This window comes from Tachysurus vachellii, chromosome 6, assembly GCF_030014155.1.
Source record: "Tachysurus vachellii isolate PV-2020 chromosome 6, HZAU_Pvac_v1, whole genome shotgun sequence".
NCBI classification, from domain to species: domain Eukaryota; kingdom Metazoa; phylum Chordata; class Actinopteri; order Siluriformes; family Bagridae; genus Tachysurus; species Tachysurus vachellii.
In genome coordinates this window covers 17,733,788-17,751,723 of record NC_083465.1, presented here as the reverse complement: position 1 = coordinate 17,751,723, position 17,936 = coordinate 17,733,788, and the positions used below count along the sequence as shown (strand labels likewise).

Genomic DNA, 17,936 nt, shown 5'->3' with positions numbered 1-17,936 from the left:
TCCCCCTCCCCTTGCATATCGCATGTCCAGCCCCCCCATGTCCATTGGCTTTTCGTGGTCTGTGTGCCTACGTCCACCCCCTGCACACACACACACACACACACACACACACACAATGCGCACGCTGCTTTCATTAAACACCTCTCACTCTCTCTCTCTCTCCCCCTCTGTCTTCCTCTCTCTCTCTCTCTCTCTCTCTCTCTCTCTCGCCTCTTGTCCGGCCCCCTGATCTCTCTGTCCATTGGCTTCTCCGGGTCTATTTTTCATGTCCAGCCCCTAATGAGTGTCCATTGGTTTTGTTATTTCCACTCCCTCCTCCCACTCCCCGGTTTTGCCCTGCCCATGTTTTGTATGTCTGTGTCCATCCATCTCCTGACGTTCAAGTTCGCAGGGACGTCACGTCCGCACTTGAACTTGCAGCTCAGGGGGGCTTTTGCCATTTTTTTCATCTCTCCCTCTCTCCCTCTCTCTCTCTTTTCAAAAAAAAGCCATGACGGCTATCCCACTATCTATCTTCCCCGCGCCATCTTTGCATTATTTCTAATTTATTTTGGATGTCAAAGGCATTGATGAAGATATTTTCTCTGGAGTCTCCCCGCTAACCCGGCTCTCCCGATGTGAACCGAGCTGAAAGCCGTCGCCAACCACCATGTCTCGCCGCAAGCAAGGCAAACCCCAGCACTTAAGCAAACGGGATTTTTCGCGTAAGTATACTCTTTGTGTTGTGCAGGTCTTGTGCACCTTCATCTTTTCTTGGTCCGGTGTTGTAATATTCCGTAAAGAAGGAAAAAACCCGTAACGGAGAGCGTGACACTGCGAAGGCACACCGGACGGCGGACAGCGCAGATCGCGGTCAAGTGGACTTCACCGAGGAGCGCAGCAAGCCTTTCCATTGACCAGATTACCTTTACGCGTAGCTTTTTTCCGTTCAAAGTCATAATCTAACTTTCGTCCAAATGCCGCTTTCTTGAAATTTGGAAAGTTTTATAGCACTAAATTCTTTGCACGCACGTGCCACGGTCTCTACGGCCACCTAAGAGGCGTTAAGGTATCGGACTATGGTAGGTACGCATGCTTCGGTTTGACTGTTGCGACTCTGTCGTAAGGCTGATTTAGAGTGACTACTGGCAGAAATTCCCCTCCTCGCGCGCTGTTTTTGGAAGATTTTCAAAAAAAAGTGGAAGTGCATTTTGATTGGGAAAAAAAATCTCGTGTCTGTATGTTTACAAGCGCCGCGTGTACCGTAAGAAGCAGCGCTGGAGCCGGGAGGAAAGACGCTCGCTCGCTTTTAGGAAATTACACGTATATCAGCCACAATTTTATCGATCTAACCTATAAGCAAGAGTTTTTTTTATTTCCAAAGTTGAAGCACGGCAGGTGTTGATCAGAATGTAAAGATCCTGTGGATTAACCCGAGGTAATATAGAATATTTTATCGAAAGCAACAGGAATACGACTATATTCGCAGATAATCATTTCTACCTGCTTGACTGGAACGCATTAACTACAAAAGTAGTAACATAGTCTAGTTCTATTTTATTTTAATGAGTTGTATCTTGTTTTACCTGGTGACCTTAAAGCAACACGACATTGCACAGTAATTTGAACTATTTTACTAGATCTCCCAAGGAACACCATTTCAGACTTGTTCTGGAAGCTCGCGTGCTTTTTTGGCGATATAGTAGAGCACAAAAAGTGTTCATTGAGAAATCATCCGCCGCACAAAGTTCTATCATTTATAACAGAGCCATAAACATGCTCGGGACTGTGGAGCTTATGGAAAAACGCCAGAACCGTGTTATCAGACGGCACCGAGCTCCAAGAAGTGTTACACTACCTTTAAGGATAAACATGCTTGATACAAATCCGCGTTGTTGTAACATCGTAACGTATCGTGTAACGTTATTAGGTTTCCACACACACACGCACGCACGCACGCACACACACACACACACACACACACACACACACACACACACACACACACACACACACACACACACACACACACACACACACACACACACACACACACACACACACACAGCGGCGTCCCGTAGCTGCTCCGTAGTGTCCCAATGATCAGTGTGCGTATGTGTGTGTGACACCCGTCGCTAGGAGGCACACTACGATCACAAACTGGAAATGAACTTGAACCTGAGCAATTTTACCGCCACCTCTATCTACATATTTAACGACAGCATAGAGATAGAGGTATTATAGACACCTCTAAGCGCTTTAAAACAAATCGATCGGTTTCTCCTCCTGGACCCATGCGTGCTTTGGCCTGTTGCACAAACTGCACAAAAACTCTAATCGAACTGAAAATATGCATACACAGAATATGCTTTCTTTTGAATGAACAATCCTAATAAGCGTTTACACTGACTTTTCAACGTCTTGGATAACTCCTAACCTACTTGGATTGTCTAAAACCAATTCCTTGGTAGAACTCATTAAAACACTACTTTTAGAGACCACGTTCCTCTTGTTTTAAACAGACACTTAAGTAACAAACACATCAACCATTCATCAGTTTATTCGCGCTTGTATTCGTGATCAATAGTTAAAAAATCTAAACCATTAAAACGCATACATTGACTGATCTTTTTGAGACTGTAGTGAGATTTTTTTTGGGAATGAGGCGGAATTAATCGCGCGTAAAGGTAAACTGCGTAACAGCACTTTTACAAGACAATTCTATTCCATATCCGACTGACACTCCTGGTCAGTTTAATCTTTGAAACTGCTCTTATAGTCGTTTACATTTGTTGAGGGTATTTAGTTCTTCACTCACTGTTACGTTTTTTTTAATATAGACAAAAAAGGAGAGAAGGAAACGGTGTAGTTTTATTTAGTTATAGAAAACAGGAGAGAGTGAAGTGAACGTATTTATCTAACATTTCTATTTATTTATTGCACACGATTCCTACAAAAAACATGATGGCCTGTATCAATTAACCTATAGATGTCTATATTGCCTAAATATAGTAGCGACTGTATTTATAGATTTATTTATAGATTTATACTGTACAGTCAAGGCTGCTAGGAAAAACCAGAAGAAGTTTAGGAATAGAAGTCAGAACAATTTCTTTTTATATAAACAACTTGATTTGTCGATTTGTTGTGGAATTGGTGCACAAAGAGACAAATGTTCAAGCAAGTCAATCCAGGAACCCACATTTCGGGGTTCTGTTGAATAACGTAAGATCTAAAGCAGTAGTCTGTGGCCACATCGCGTTTATTCCGCGCTTTAGCTTTCGCAGCTTGTGATGAAGGTTGCGCTCACTGCACATTTTACCCCCTTTCTGTGCACTTGGGGTGAAGGTTAAATTAATTCACGTGATCCGGACACTTGAAAAAAAATCTTGTCCTGTATGTATTTTCTAAATAAATAAATAAATGAACAAGAACAAGAATAATAAGATTATTATTATTATTATTATTATTATTATTATTATTATTATTATTGTTGTTGTTATTATTAATAATAACAACAACAATAATAATACTTTGAGGGTGATTTGAAGTTTTCTTAAAGTGTGATTCTAGCAGCTTTGTAAATGGTGAAAATGCCTCCTGTATCATCTGGGAGAGAAATACATTTTTCTGTCCAAGATATTGCATTAGTCCAGCAATACTACTATTTAGTTTGCTGGTAAAAGAATAAAACCCTCTTCGGTGTAAGTTTTCCAAATTATGGAACAACAAATTTTTTAAAATAATTTTGGGAACAGCATTCTTTAAAATAATTATAATAATAGTAATTTAATTGTCTCTTTGCAGAGTGATGGTTGTGCCAAATATTCTAGAAATATATGCAATATATTTGCTATGAATTTGCTACTCAGTCATGTTGTGTCCATCAGAATACCACTAATCACTGATTTCCTTTCTGCCCCTCTCCTCTGTCTGTCTCTTGTTTGTTGTGTCTTGAACGGCGCTCTCTCCCATGAGCAGCCGAGCCCTTGTCGTCCGTGGTCTCAGAGGAAAGGCAGGAACATCATGGGCTGGTACAGGTCTCTCCAGAAGGAGACCAGGACCTGCTTACCTGCGGACAGTGTCAGATGAACTTCCCTTTGGGGGATATCCTCATTTTTATTGAGCACAAAAGGAAGCAATGCAATGGCACCATGTGCATGGACAAGACAGTGGATAAGCCCCCTTCTCCCTCGCATGGCGAGCTGAGGAGAGCATCCAACCCCGTGGAGGTGGGCATCCAGGTCACACCGGAGGACGACGATTGCTTGTCAACGTCTTCCCGAGGAATCTGTCCGAAACAGGAACACATAACAGGTAAATATATCCCAAAAGACTGTGACAAGGACAGGAATGCGGTTGCATGCTGTGTGTGCGCGTGTTTTTCGTAGGTATGTGTTAAGAACGTTTGTGATGCACTTGTGGATGTGTAGTCTACATATCGCACACACATGTTCTCTCTGTGGAGTTCTCATCCACAACTCTGGAGACACTTTTCAGTGTTGGGAGGGTGGAGATGGGGGGGATGAGGGCTTATATATCATAATATTGCATTGCTCTGCTACAGCATGAAGTCGAAGAAAAAAAATTCTTTGTTGTGATTTATCATCAAGAGATCAGCGCAGTTTAGAGTCAGCATAGCTCTCACTTTCTGACTGGGTGGGATTTTTTAAAATTAAACTCAGTCTTTAAGCATGCATCACTTGTCTAAACCACTAGCTGTATGCTTGTTTTGGCAAATGAGTGTGTCTAGTTTTACCTCCTGTCCTTTCAGTTGTCTGTGTTTTTGAGCAGCTAAGCAGTTAAAACTGCTCAGGTATTACCCCAAAATACATTATGGTTTCACACTGGTGTTTTTTTACAGTAATTAAATCCACTCCTTGCTTTAAGTTGCCATTTTGTGATCGGCGATTGGAGCACTAAGCGTTTGTCAGGAGGAGTGTATACCCATCAAGAGAATGAGGAAATGAGAGGGTAGTTGAGGGTAGAAGACAAAAAAGGGTAGTTGGGACGCCTTAGGGCTAGATGGTGAAGACCTTGGTGTTTCAGGAGAGCCAGTCCCTTCAGTGTGTATCCACAGGCCCATGGGAAATCCTGCTCTGTATAGCTTATAAGCTCTCATGTGGTTTACTCAGATGCAGCTTGAGTTCATTGTATTTTTTTTAACGGCCACGTCTTATCCATATAAGTGTAACCGCATGCTTTTCTGACTGAAAATCAAAGACCATTGGAAGGCTAGTCAGTTCTCCTTGAATGTTTGGGGACAGGCTTATAACACTGCTAGTTATTTTTTTTAAAACATTAAATACTGCTACAGAAAGTAACAGAAAATTACAAGGCAGTTTATCACTTTGATGGTAAACAACCTTACAAAAGAAGTGTTTATATGCAGCCCACTGTAATCCTGTGTCTTGAGTAAATTCAAGTATAAATAACATGAATAGCGATAGGAATGTCATTTTTATGTAATATTAGAAATGACTGCACAAATGTATGTGTGTGGATCTGCCTTAGCTGATTTAGACAGAGCATTTGCAGAGAGCAGAAAAAGTGTAAGTGAGTCTCTCCAGCCTGTTTTTCTGCCTTGGTCGTATGTCAGGTCATCCTCTGCTTCAAAGATCAGGTTCTCGGGAATGCCTGGGCCACTCAGTCCTATGTCCAGTGATTTGGGCCTGTCAGTACAGGCTTTTTATCAGCCTCACAATTCAGCTGTACAGCTGTTTCTGTTTCCACTTCTCACTTACGCTTTAGAGTCAGTGAGTCTCATCGAACACTGTGGTTAGCTGTGGTTGTTGAAGCCAGCACATACATTAGATTGATGTAGATTTTAATATATAATTGTGGTAAGCAGGGTCAGCTATGTGTAGTTAACCCCTTTGTTTTAAAAAATGTTGATGCCATTTCTGTGCAAATTATACAACCTCTTTATATTCACTAGCTATCGCACACACGTCTCATGTTTCTGTCAGACCCTAAGCGGGTTATTAAACTCATTTACATCATAATGTAGCAGGGTTCAGCTGATATCACTGGGTCACTGGTATTATGTGTGCTTGTGATGTTTTAAAGCAGTTTTGTGGGAAGGACCTTACCAACCTGTCTCTGTGTTGCTGCTATGGCAGGTCAACAGAAATATTAATTAACCATATTAATAAAGAGGACTTAAGTGAATGTGTGAGTGGGAGAACTGGAGAATTTCACTATTATTATTATTATTATTATTATTATTATTATTATTATTATTATTATTATTATTATTATTATTATTATTATTGCATTGCTTTGCAATTATTACTGTTTGTATTAATTTAAGATATTTCTTGACAAGATTTTAACTAATTACATATAGAGTGTTGCCCAAGCCACCAAATATGGAGCTACATGTGTGATGTAACATCACAAATCCCATATAGAGTAACTCAGAGAGACGAAAGGCAGTCGCTGTCACAGAGGAATGGTGTGTGGACTCTGTGTGTGTGTACATAAAAAAGAGCAATGAGCGGAGGTGTGTGTGTGCGTGTGCCCCAAATAGACCATGTATCCTGGTTAAGGGGCCCAGCCAAAAAGTATAGAGCTAATCGACTCTGCAGCTTTCTCTTCATGTCTACTCGTGTTCCTTATCATCTCCTGTCTACTCTTTTTCTTTTCTACTTCTCTCCTCTCTTTATTCTTCTTTTCTTCTTATACCTTTCTGCGCCATTTTGATGTTGAACATTAAATGCCCTTTAATTCTGTTAGTCATTAATGCGATTAATATATTCAATACTGGACAAGAGGACTAACAAATAAAAGGTACCTTTTTTAAAAAAGTAAGTTATTTTTGTTCTTTGATGCTCAGTGCATTATGTTTGTGTGAAAGTAATAAATAATGGATTGTCTCCTTTTTTGAGATTAATTATCAAAATTGTGTCCACATTGCAGACTGAATTTGCTTTGGTTCCAGATTTGGAATTGTGAACTTTCAGATTAGACAGTCAAGACTCTTGCCATGGTGTCCTTTTAAAAACGATGACTCCAGTACAATATATACACTGATTGATTCAATGGAATACTGAAGCCATGCAGAATAGCCCTCAGTGCAGATAATAATTTTTTTTTTAAATGCTCTTTGCTGGATCCGTGTTCAATGATTTCTATTCTATGATTAGTTTGCATATGAGCAGCCTGCAAGTTTCTGTTCTAAAAATGTGACCTCACTGGCAGGCATTTTTTAAATTTTTTAATTATCAGTAGTACATCAACGATCAGATTTTGTAAATAAAGCTGGTAAATGCAGTGAGTGTCTGTGTGCATTTGAACATGACATTTCCTATGCAGTATTCACTGAAACTCCTTTGCGTTTGCACATAACTGTGCATGTGCATGTGTGCAAGTCATCATGGTGATGACAGATATGATAAATGGATAGTGATGTAGTTGCTGTAGAAACAGTTGAAAATGAGAAAATATATAGGGGTGTGTCTACATCAGAGTTATGTAGGCATTACAAAAGAAAAAATAATCCTTTTATTTAGGTTGAGACTGGGGCTCAGACAGACATATATTTCTCTGTATGCTGCAATGCTTCACCTCTGAATACGCACAGCCTCTTATTCTCTGCATTTTCCTCCTTTCTTTTTTCACTATTACATAAAATATCAGGAAGTGGCTCACCGCATGACCATCTTCGCAAAGCTATGACATTGTACAACACCTGCAAAGGTCCTCTTTATGAATATGCATCCAACTGGTAGCTTGGCTGCAATTTCCTGAAGAAAGCGTGTTTATTTCTTTTTCACTGCCGAGATTGCTCCACAGAGTGTTCGGCTTGAATATATTTACAATTACTCCTGTTTGAGCTTTAAAAATATATTAAGACAAAAATGTGTGTGCTGTGTTTGTGTTTGTGTGTGAGAGAGAGTAACAGAAACATAGAAAAAGATGCATAATGCTGTCCTTAGGGATGGAGTTTAATTAATGGTGGATGATAATGTTTAATTCTCTTCTCCTAGAGCAGTTATGGGTTTGATCTTACTCTGAGCATAGTTCACAGATGCATTGTGATATCCAGCATCCTCAGCACTGATTTGCATGATCCAGTCGGCCGTGTACTGTGGGGGTGGGTGGGCTTTGCTCGTTTGCTTTTTTCATTTAATGGGCCATGGCACACACTTTTGTTGACTTGTGAATTTTTGTGCTGCCCTTAAAGAAAAAAGTAATAATAAGAACAACAATAACAACAAAAACTATAATAATTAATAACAACAATAATAATGGTTATTATTATTATTATTATTATTGCTATTATTATTATTGTTATATAATAACAATAATAATAATAGCAATAATAATAATAATAATAATAATAATAATAATAATAATAATATTTTTATTAAGGGGTGAAAACATTAAAAAAATCGTCACCCCGTAAATGTTCTTTTCACCTGCTCTTGCAGTGAAACCCAGCTTGTTGGGAACAAAGGTATTTAGCAGGCAGACGGGCACATCCTGGCACAGTGCCACCCTCTCTGTCTCACCACCCTGTGACGCTTCTTCCCTGCGACCCTCCCACAACAGGACAATGGCGGGTCCTCCATCACAACAGGAGAAAAGCTTGGCTCTCGTCAAGCTGCTCCCGTATTTCCCCCTCTTATTGTTCAGTGCATGGTGTTGTTCTGCCTCAGAGCTGGAATGATCCAGAATTACAGTTTAAAGCAATTCAAAGAAATAAGAGATCCCTGTTTTCTAATGTTATCAGAGATCTGCATTGTGTTGCGGAAACAGAGACTAGGGAATAGTTAACTCTGTACAGGTAACCACTGTCTTCAAAGCTCTGCTGCTTTTGCTCCTTTTTTTACATTAAAACTTTTTTAGTTGTTCTTTGGGATATTATTGCCAAGCTGGAGTGTGTGTGTGGTTATATGTGTGCAGACCCACCGGATTCTGTCATGTTGTAGCTCTAAAATTATGTCATATGTTTTAGAGTGTGTATCCATAAAAATGTTTATGTACTGCAAAATGTATTTATAAGTTGCAGTGAATTAGAGAGTGGGCTTTTGGGAACAGATGATGAAGGATACGAAATTACTGTGCTACATGTTTGAGAGTGCACTTATATGAGCTTGTGTGCAACTCGACATTTGTTTGTGGTCACTGAAAGCCATATGTGCATGTGTGTATGCACACGAGTTGTGTGTTGGGGTGTGGAAAAACATGAAAGGCTATGTGAGTTGGCAATGTTGCAACAGGACATCCCTCAGTGGACGCTGCCAGAGGAGAGTTGGCACAGATCAGGACTGGCAGCCAAGGGTGGGCTAGGCTTTTACTATTCTGTTTACCTTTACTGTTCTATACACACACACACACACACACACACACACACACACAGAAATTCTGACATATTATGTGTTGGTCTCATTTTATAGAAGCAGTCACCTCCTAGAAATATGACTGTCACCTTTTCAAGCTTATCGATACTTCTATTCTTCCTCTTCCTCAATCTGTCTCTCAGGTTTCAAAGGGCAGAGTGTGTGAGGTCACCTTGACCAGCAGTGCCACTCACTTTCAGCTTCTGTCATCCAAGACACTCAATGTGATCAATTCATTTGAGCTCTAATGGTTACAAATGGCAGAAGTCGACTCTCTCTAGGCACTTTCAGGGCTCTCCTTTTTTTGTTTTGCGTTTCTTCTCTTCTTACAACTTTATGTCTTTCCAGCACACGCAGCTACTCTGCGAAGATAAACTACAGATGCTGGTTACTTGCTTACGGTTATATCGGAGAATAAACTAAAAGTCAGCACTAGCATGGAATATATTACAAGTCACTCAAATCTATGACACACTTCTCAGACATGTGCCCATTTAATACGATGTGTGCCAAGACCTGACCTAGTGTGTGTATGTGTTTCTGCTTGTGTGTGAATTGGCTGATTGCTTGCTGTGCTCATGTTAGTATTGGAGGCTTGCCTAGTTTTAGTGACTCTTGGTGTGTGTGTGTGTATGTGTGTTCTCTGCAGCTCACAGTAGTAGAGGTATACACTGGAGAGGGGAAACCTGATATTTTTATTTTTGGGAAAGCATACAGATGTTTTTTTCATAGTTTTGCATATTCATGGATCCTAATGACGCTTTACATCAACACTGCATGCACACAGTTTAATTAAGCACATTATTAAGCTTGTTTGTTCAAAGAGTTATTGGGCATGCCAATATTAAGCAAAACTATAGCTGCTATTGTGTATGTGCAATGCAAACATTTGAAAAGAAATTTCTGCATACACAAATAACAGGGCAAACTCTTCTTGACTGTGACTTTTTTTTTCTGGAAAAGTCATAACTCGGGACTTAAAAACTCCAGAGTGGATACACACATTTGGGTGTTTGTGTATTTGTGGTGTGTGTGTCAGTACAGAATGGTGTTTATCTGAACTAAAGTTGTTGTTTAGAGCGTAATCCGGCAGCTCACGGGCCGTGTCTGCGGGGGTCAAGACCCTTCACACAGCACACCAAAGTCTGTCACATCTCCTGCCTGCCTGCCAATACGTTTATTTTTGGGTGGTACTACATCGAAACTATGCTGCATTCATGGTTAATGAATGTTACTAATATGATTACAAAGATGTTTTGACACATATATTTAGATGTTTTAATATAAAATATTTTGTTGCAATAGATAGTTATAGCACCTCATGGTCTTCAACGCACTGTATTTCTAACTTTATATTTAATACCAATACAATATTTCCTTTGCCGTTATTGTCCTCCGATAACTACCACAGCTAGGGTTTTATGAGGAACAATATAATGGCAGCACAGATTCATTTTATTAATATTAATTCAGTTATTCAGTTTGAAAAATAAAACTAAACAATATATACGTATATATATATTTTTTCCTGTTAACAAAACCTAGTTAGCAGGAAAATGGCACACTGCTTGCTTAGACACACGTAAACGCTTAAACAGAAGACATGCCTGCATTTCCCCACACACACACACACACACACACACACACACACACACACACACACACACACACACACACACACACACACACACACACACACACACACACACACACACACACACACACACACACACACATTTACACACACTTGTACACAAGCCCCTACTTCCCTACTTCCTGACTGAATCTTACTGATAATTTGCTCAGGCTCATTTGAATTTTAAGCACTTCTTTAATCTTCAAGGCCTAAATTGCTTTATGAATATGCATGGTATGGGCAGACTTTAGTTCATTACCTAGTTGTAAATTCTAATGACCATTAGATCCTCTCAGTAATTGCCAATTGTTTTGCATTTTTGATTGGCCTATTACCATGTGCATTCCGAACACATCAGCACGGCCTGTCAGACCTTCTGAGGGGAGAGTATGTGCGTGTGCGTGTGTGTGTGTGTGTGGGTGTTTTTTGTGTGCGTGTGTGTGTATGTGTGTGTGTGTGTGTGCTCCTTTACACAGGGGAAGGTTATTTACAAAAAAAGAGAAAAAGGTAAAAATGCATATATGACTTGGCTTTTTTCCTGAGGAAAGTAGTGCAGGATGTAAATGAAAGCAGCGTTTTGCACGTGAAGATTGAAAGTTCACCAGGAGATTTGACATATTTAATTTACATGATGACTCTGCACCCCTTCATTAAAGCACTTTGCATACGGCGCCGCAGTTAATCACTACTGATCAGCCTCAGCACGGCAACACACACGCACACAGCAACACGTTCAAGCTCCTTCTTCTTTCCAACACACACACGCACACACACACACACACACACACACACACACACCCACACACACACACACACACACACACAAATGTTCTACATTCACACACTTCTGTCTGTGGCTGGGGGATGTGTATACATATAAAGCTCAGCAGACAGCCAAATCTGTATGTACCCCACCTCCCCTGTGCGGAAGCAGATGTTAAACAGTATTCATACACACACACACACACACACACACACACACACACACACACACACACACATACACCTTCTCTCTCTCGTAATTGTTAGGGTTTGAGGGTTTGTGAGTGAGCCGTCTCTATTAACATGCTAAGACCCTTGTTGAGTCTCTTTCTATATGTGTAAATGGCTCTGAAATTGTAGTTGCGATATTAGACGTACATACGCACACACACACACACCCACGCATGCCATGCTTTGTATCTGTCTCTGCCGTTCCCCAAAGAAAATAACTTCCATATGTAATAGAAAAAACAATGTGAAAGCTGTCAGTGAAATATAATGTCCTAAAATAAGATTAAAAAATGCAAATTAATCAAAAGAACAACAAAACAAAACAAAAACCCTCAAAGGAATATTTATTTTAAATATCTTATTTTGATTATATATATCATCTTGTCTTCCCCCCTTTTTTGCATACCAGTGTTGTGTGAAGCGCTTCAAGGGAATGCTAAAATCTCCATTGTCATGAAACGGAATTTTTAATCGGAGGGAAAAATAAGTTGTGTATGTTTCGGAGGAGTGCGCAACGTTTCGCTAATGGACACGTTGGCGGAGGGAGGGAGAGAGGGAAAGCAAGGGGGAAAGAAGGAAGAGAAGGAGAGAGAGAGATAGAAGGAGGAGGAGGAGGAGCAGGGTGGGGGTGGTGGTGGTGAGCACCGGGGCCAGGGGGACCCAGCAGGCACTGTTTCCTCAGGACTCTTTTAGCCCTACCCTGGCTACGAGCATGCTTCAAAGTTGTTAATATTCAGCTGGGAAACCGTATCCAGAGCACAAATAAATTATTAAGTGCATGAACTTTTTAGGCAGTAAGATGAACTGATGGGGCACATCTGTGAAATCCAGGATCCAGAGTCATCTTTATTTGTGGGTGTGTTATTTTAGTGCCGGTGTGTTTGTCTATGTCTTTGTTGTTGTGTGAGTGTGTGTAAGTATGTCTTATTTGCGCGAGCATGTGTGTGTGTGAGCATGTGTGTGTGTGTGAGCATGTGTGTGTATGTGTGTGTGTAACTGCCTTCTCTGACTTCCCAGCCTCTGGTCTCCGGCCAAGGGCATGCATAATTGATTCCACACACGCTATCATTTTCTTGATGTAATTGCTTTAGTAAGATATGATGAAATCTAATGGATAATTTATCGTTCCAAAATGGGTAAAGAAACAGTGAAATGACGCCGGAGGTTTAGTAGACACACAGTGAGAGGGATGAGCACTCCATCCAGGAAGTGCCTGATCTCTGTATTAGAGGCTGATTAGTCCACTCCGCTCAGTGATTAAATGACTACAAGAAGACATTCTCACTCACTCAATTTTTTTTTCACTTTGCTCTTTCTTTCTGACTTCCACCTCTTCTCCTTGCTCGGTGTGTTTACCTCTCATTAGTGTTCTCCGGTTTGTCTAATCTTGTCATTTAGTCTCTTTCTTTGCTTTTGTGTACAGCTCTATCACTCTTGCTGGCTGATCTCTTGTTGATAGAGGCAGCAGATGGGCTTAACAGAATTGTGGGGTAGAGGAGCTCTGCAGTTCTTGAGAAATGTTTCTTGAGAGATGTTTGTTTTGTCAGTGGCATGGCCTGCTCTGCGTCCTGGATGGAACGTAGTTGTATCTGCACAGTGATGTGTGGGTACTGTTTATGTGTGCGTTCGTGAGATGGGCTTAGATCCTGGCAAAGGCACTGGGCTGTTTGTTTCACAGCGGGGGTTGTGAACTGTGTGTGTGCTGTTGTCTGTTTGTGCTCTGAACAGGAACCTATCCCCAAAGGACACTTCTGCCTCTAGCCTGTTCTCTCAGCTCAGAGAACACACACACACACACACACACACACACACACACACACACACACACACACACACACACACACACACACACACACAACAGACAGAGAATAAACTTCTCCACATTCTTCACTTTAGCTCACAGAACACACACTACCAGTCTGGAGGACGCTTTATGTTGTTGTTTAAAGTACAAGGGGTGCTTTATGTTTTTCTGCGCTAATCCTTGTTCAGTATCAGATATCTGCCTGAACAATAGGACAGTGCCATGTCAGTCTCTCCTTGTTGACAATGGCTAGTTACAATACTCACTGCCAAGTAACCTGTTGAGAGCAGGGCCTTTTAGTGTCTTTTTCTGAAAACTGATTTAACAAGATTTGTCAATAAATCTGTATGTTATACTTAAAACATTTTTGAGATAAGTTAAGTGCTACAGTGCTGCTGGTTTAAAAAAAAAAACAATGTGAAAGAAAAAACAGAAAAACAGCTCTTACTTTTCAAATCCCTATAAGTGACAGCTGATTTTTTTTCTCTCTCCTATTCTCTATCCTTCTCTTGTTCTTTCATCTTTCCTTTTTTTTTAATCCACTGCATGTCATTCTCTGGGAAGCTCCAGCAACCGCATGTGTCTCAACACGTCTGAAGACGATGCTAACTGTTCAACTCGCTTCCCCCAAGTCCCCAACCACCCAACCACCCCCAACCTCTCTTTCTCTCGGTTTGGCAGTTCTATCATAAAGTTAGTTTTGATTTGGTTGGTTTCGTTGGTTTTGGATCTCCTGCTTCTCTGAGAGAGACAAGGGCTACTACATCCAGACCTCAGAGGCACTGTTCGAGCACATCTGTGTGTGAATGGCCGCTGGAATGGGGATGTTGGTGCAGAAGGGGCAGCCGCACAAAGGCAAAATTGTCCAGCGGCTCCATTAGTCTCCTCGGGCTCAGTGTGGTCAGACTGGCTTAGCCAGACAGGATGATAGATGGCTTTGTCAGGGGTCCCAGGGTGTGCCCTGAACCTGAAGCACTTTGTTTATCTTGAAAAGAAAAGGGAAAAGCGCAGGAATAATCTATGTCTAGCTTTCTTCAGATAGAAAATAGGGGAGAGAGAAAGAGAGCGAATGTTTGGGAGAGTTGGAGCAAAAGAGGAAGGGAGGAAAGGGAGGAGGTGGGGGAGTGTGTCGGTTGGGGGGTAGGGCCCTACGGTGGTTGTCCATTAACAGATGAACTTGGCTGAAGTCCAGGCATTTGATGAGACAGTGTCATAGCCTCTGCTCTATCTAGCCTTTTCAATCTCTCTTACCCTCCTCTCTCTTTCTCGCTCACTGTCACTCTCCGCCTCTGCTTATTCTGCCTTTCTTTCTTTCTTTCTTTCTTTCTTTCTTTCTTTCTTTCTTTCTTTCTTTCTTTCTTTCTTTCTTTCTCTCTCTTGCCTGCTCTCCCTTCATCATGCTCTCTTTCTTTCTGCCACCAAACCTGCTGACGATACATCAACAGTTCTTTTTTGGCTGAAGGCAAAAAACGACACTACACTTTTCACTGCCAGCACCTCTCCATGCCAGAACCAGTCTAGACCGGTTAGCTGGCCTTGTAGCCAGTGCTCTGTCAACTTGCCTTACCTTGAAGAAGAAAAACAAAAGGAAAAAAGAAAAAAGAAAGTCTTGTTCTGATAACGGCAATAGCCTGCCGATCCCCAACTGTAGAATAGACAGGGGAGGTATAAAAAAGGTAGAATTTTTAAATGGGGTAAAAACAATTTACTTCATAAAAATTATATTTCACCAGGACTGGTGCAGTAGTGTTTTTTCAAAAACTTTTAAAACCGTCAGGTGGTGGTTTAAGGCTACAGAAGAGAATCGCTTAAGATGCGGCTGAGGTGGAAAGTGCCGCATGTTGTGTGTGCCCTAGCTGGGACATTTCCTCTATGGTGCCTGTCACTGCCGGCTGTGCTCCAGCCTGGCTGCCGAGTCTATGCTTGCTAAGCAGTGCTGGACCTCTGGACCCCTGATGTATGACCCACTTATACCCGTCAGCAGCGGATGCCATCGATTTCTCCTCTTCCTCTGAGGGATGGCTAGTGAACCCTAGGCCAGCTCTGACCGGAGCTCAGTTATTCATCACCCTACTCACCCCCTGGCTCCCTCCCCAGGTCCAGCTGGAAACCAGCTTCATGACTCAGTCATCTTTTTCCAGCTCACTCCCTTGCTTTATTTAGGATGGAAAATGCTCAAAAGAACCCAGGGCCAATTTGTAGTTTGAGAAAGGTCTATGTTATTGATTGAGCATGCCAGGTTCTTTAGCATTGGATGCTTAACCTCTTTCTCTGGCTCTCTCAGCTTGGCGGTTGTTGATTAACCAGGCCTGGCTCTGACCCTTTGAGGTCCAGAGAGGCGGCGCTTTGGCCCTGACAGCCACTCTGTCTGCCTGCTGTGTGCTACAGTCGACTGGTTATGGTTGTGCTTTTAGTAGATTGGCAGTCATATAGGAGACAGCAGGTTTCTATCATTAAGAATAGAAGTTAATAAATGCACTCTGTCTTATCAGAAACACACCCCTGATCCCCACCTGCTGCTAGCTAACTGCTGTATTAAAGGTGAATGCCAGAGACAGAGCAGAGGGCAGTAATGTTTTGAATGATTAGAAACCAGTTAAACCGTTAAACACACCTGCTGTAGTCCTACCTATAGAATGTATGCACTCACCTACAGGTAACATACTGTAGCATGCTGAATGATCGCAATCATATTGAAAACATTCACATCATACACTATCTTGACACTATCTCACATCATACACTATCAACTATTATCATGGCTGTTAGAGTTTTACTTATGATCTGATTCTGAAATACATAGCCCATTACACTAAATCATTTTATCCGACTGTTTAAAGTGTGTGGATGCATTTTTTAATAACTATTTTATTACAGTGCAGAATCTGGCTCTTTTCTCCAAATGTGTGTGATGGTGACCAGTAATATTTATTTGTGTGGGTGCTTGAGTGCAGTCTAAAAGGAAGCTCTCGGTCCAGAACATTCGATAAATTAGATAATTTTTTTTGGGCGCCAACTAAATATAAATTCAGTATTCTCCAGTGACCAGAGCTGGCTGACCGACATATTAATGTTTCTGTATTCAGACTGATGGTTGAGAGCTATAACAGGGTATGTGGATGTGAAAGTGTGTGAGCTCAGAAATGGGCTGTGTATTATTAGTGAATGTCTGTGCAGAATGATACTTTGGTTTGGTCTAAGAGAGTTTTTTGAAGTGACAGGGTCATGTAAATTTGTGTGAGCTGTGTGAGGCAGCTGGTATTACAATGAATGTTAAATGTTGCACTGTGAGACTGGCTACATGGCTTATTTACATGTAAAATGATTGGGGTCGGAGCACTGGACCCTGCTTCAGGAAAAGCTCATCTGGCCTAGACACACTGACCTCTGGTGCAATGCCCTCTCATGGTATACCTTCGAACCCAGAATTGTAAACCATTCTGAAAAAAAAAAACAGCTAGAGATGGATTAGCTACTGTTCCAGATTCCCTGTTTTGCACACCACTTTGTCCTATAGCTGTCCCTGAGTCCGTGGGAGCAGCAGAGGGTAGAGGAGCAGTGGGAGGCAATGATCATCATCTACTGCTCCATCATGGGACTGGCTATGCTTTGCTAATGCCAGGAGGGAGACCCTGCTAATGGGGTCAACACTGGCAGAGGGTGATGTATGGATTAAGTTTACCGTGGCATATTTTGGTGTTTTTTTTGTGTGGGGGGACCAAAAGATTGGTACCAATGATTAATGCACATGCCCTCCAGTTCCACATAGCCACCTGTGGTCGCTCTTTGGCCTGAGCATCATCGTGAAACCTGCCCCCTCACTTTTCAGTGCAAGGGCATTTACGGAGGTATAATTGGCCTGAATATTTTGTATTTTTAAAGAGAGAGAGTAATTGGCTATTCCGTTTATTCATACTCTTAAAACTTTTTTTGTGTGTTATTTACTGCCAGTTGCTGGTTAGGTTATTGAGGTACATTGGTCTTGGCTCAGTTTCTGTTTAGACAGGCAGACAGAGCTCTCATGCTTAATGTCCTAAATACCACATCACACCACTGCATATTTCTAATGGAGCTTCTCTTCATTCCTGGAGTGCATTAAAGTTGTGATGGAGTAAAAGAAGTTGGACATAGCCTTTTGTTTATTTTTCCTTTCCTTAATGCCATTTCACTCCTCTTT

The 17,936-nt window shown here is 41.3% G+C and overlaps 1 protein-coding gene across 1 annotated transcript in view; it reads left to right on the top strand.

The window, feature by feature from the left end:
* Nucleotides 1-226: 226 nt before the first annotated feature.
* bcl11aa (BCL11 transcription factor A a) overlaps nucleotides 227-17,936 on the top strand; it is a 44,531-nt gene continuing 26,821 nt past the window's right edge. The window contains exons 1-2 of the mRNA XM_060872620.1: nucleotides 227-704; nucleotides 3,961-4,296. Of these exons, the coding sequence (XP_060728603.1) occupies nucleotides 650-704; nucleotides 3,961-4,296 (391 nt within the window). The 5' untranslated portion in view covers nucleotides 227-649. The remainder of the gene's footprint in view (nucleotides 705-3,960; nucleotides 4,297-17,936) is intronic.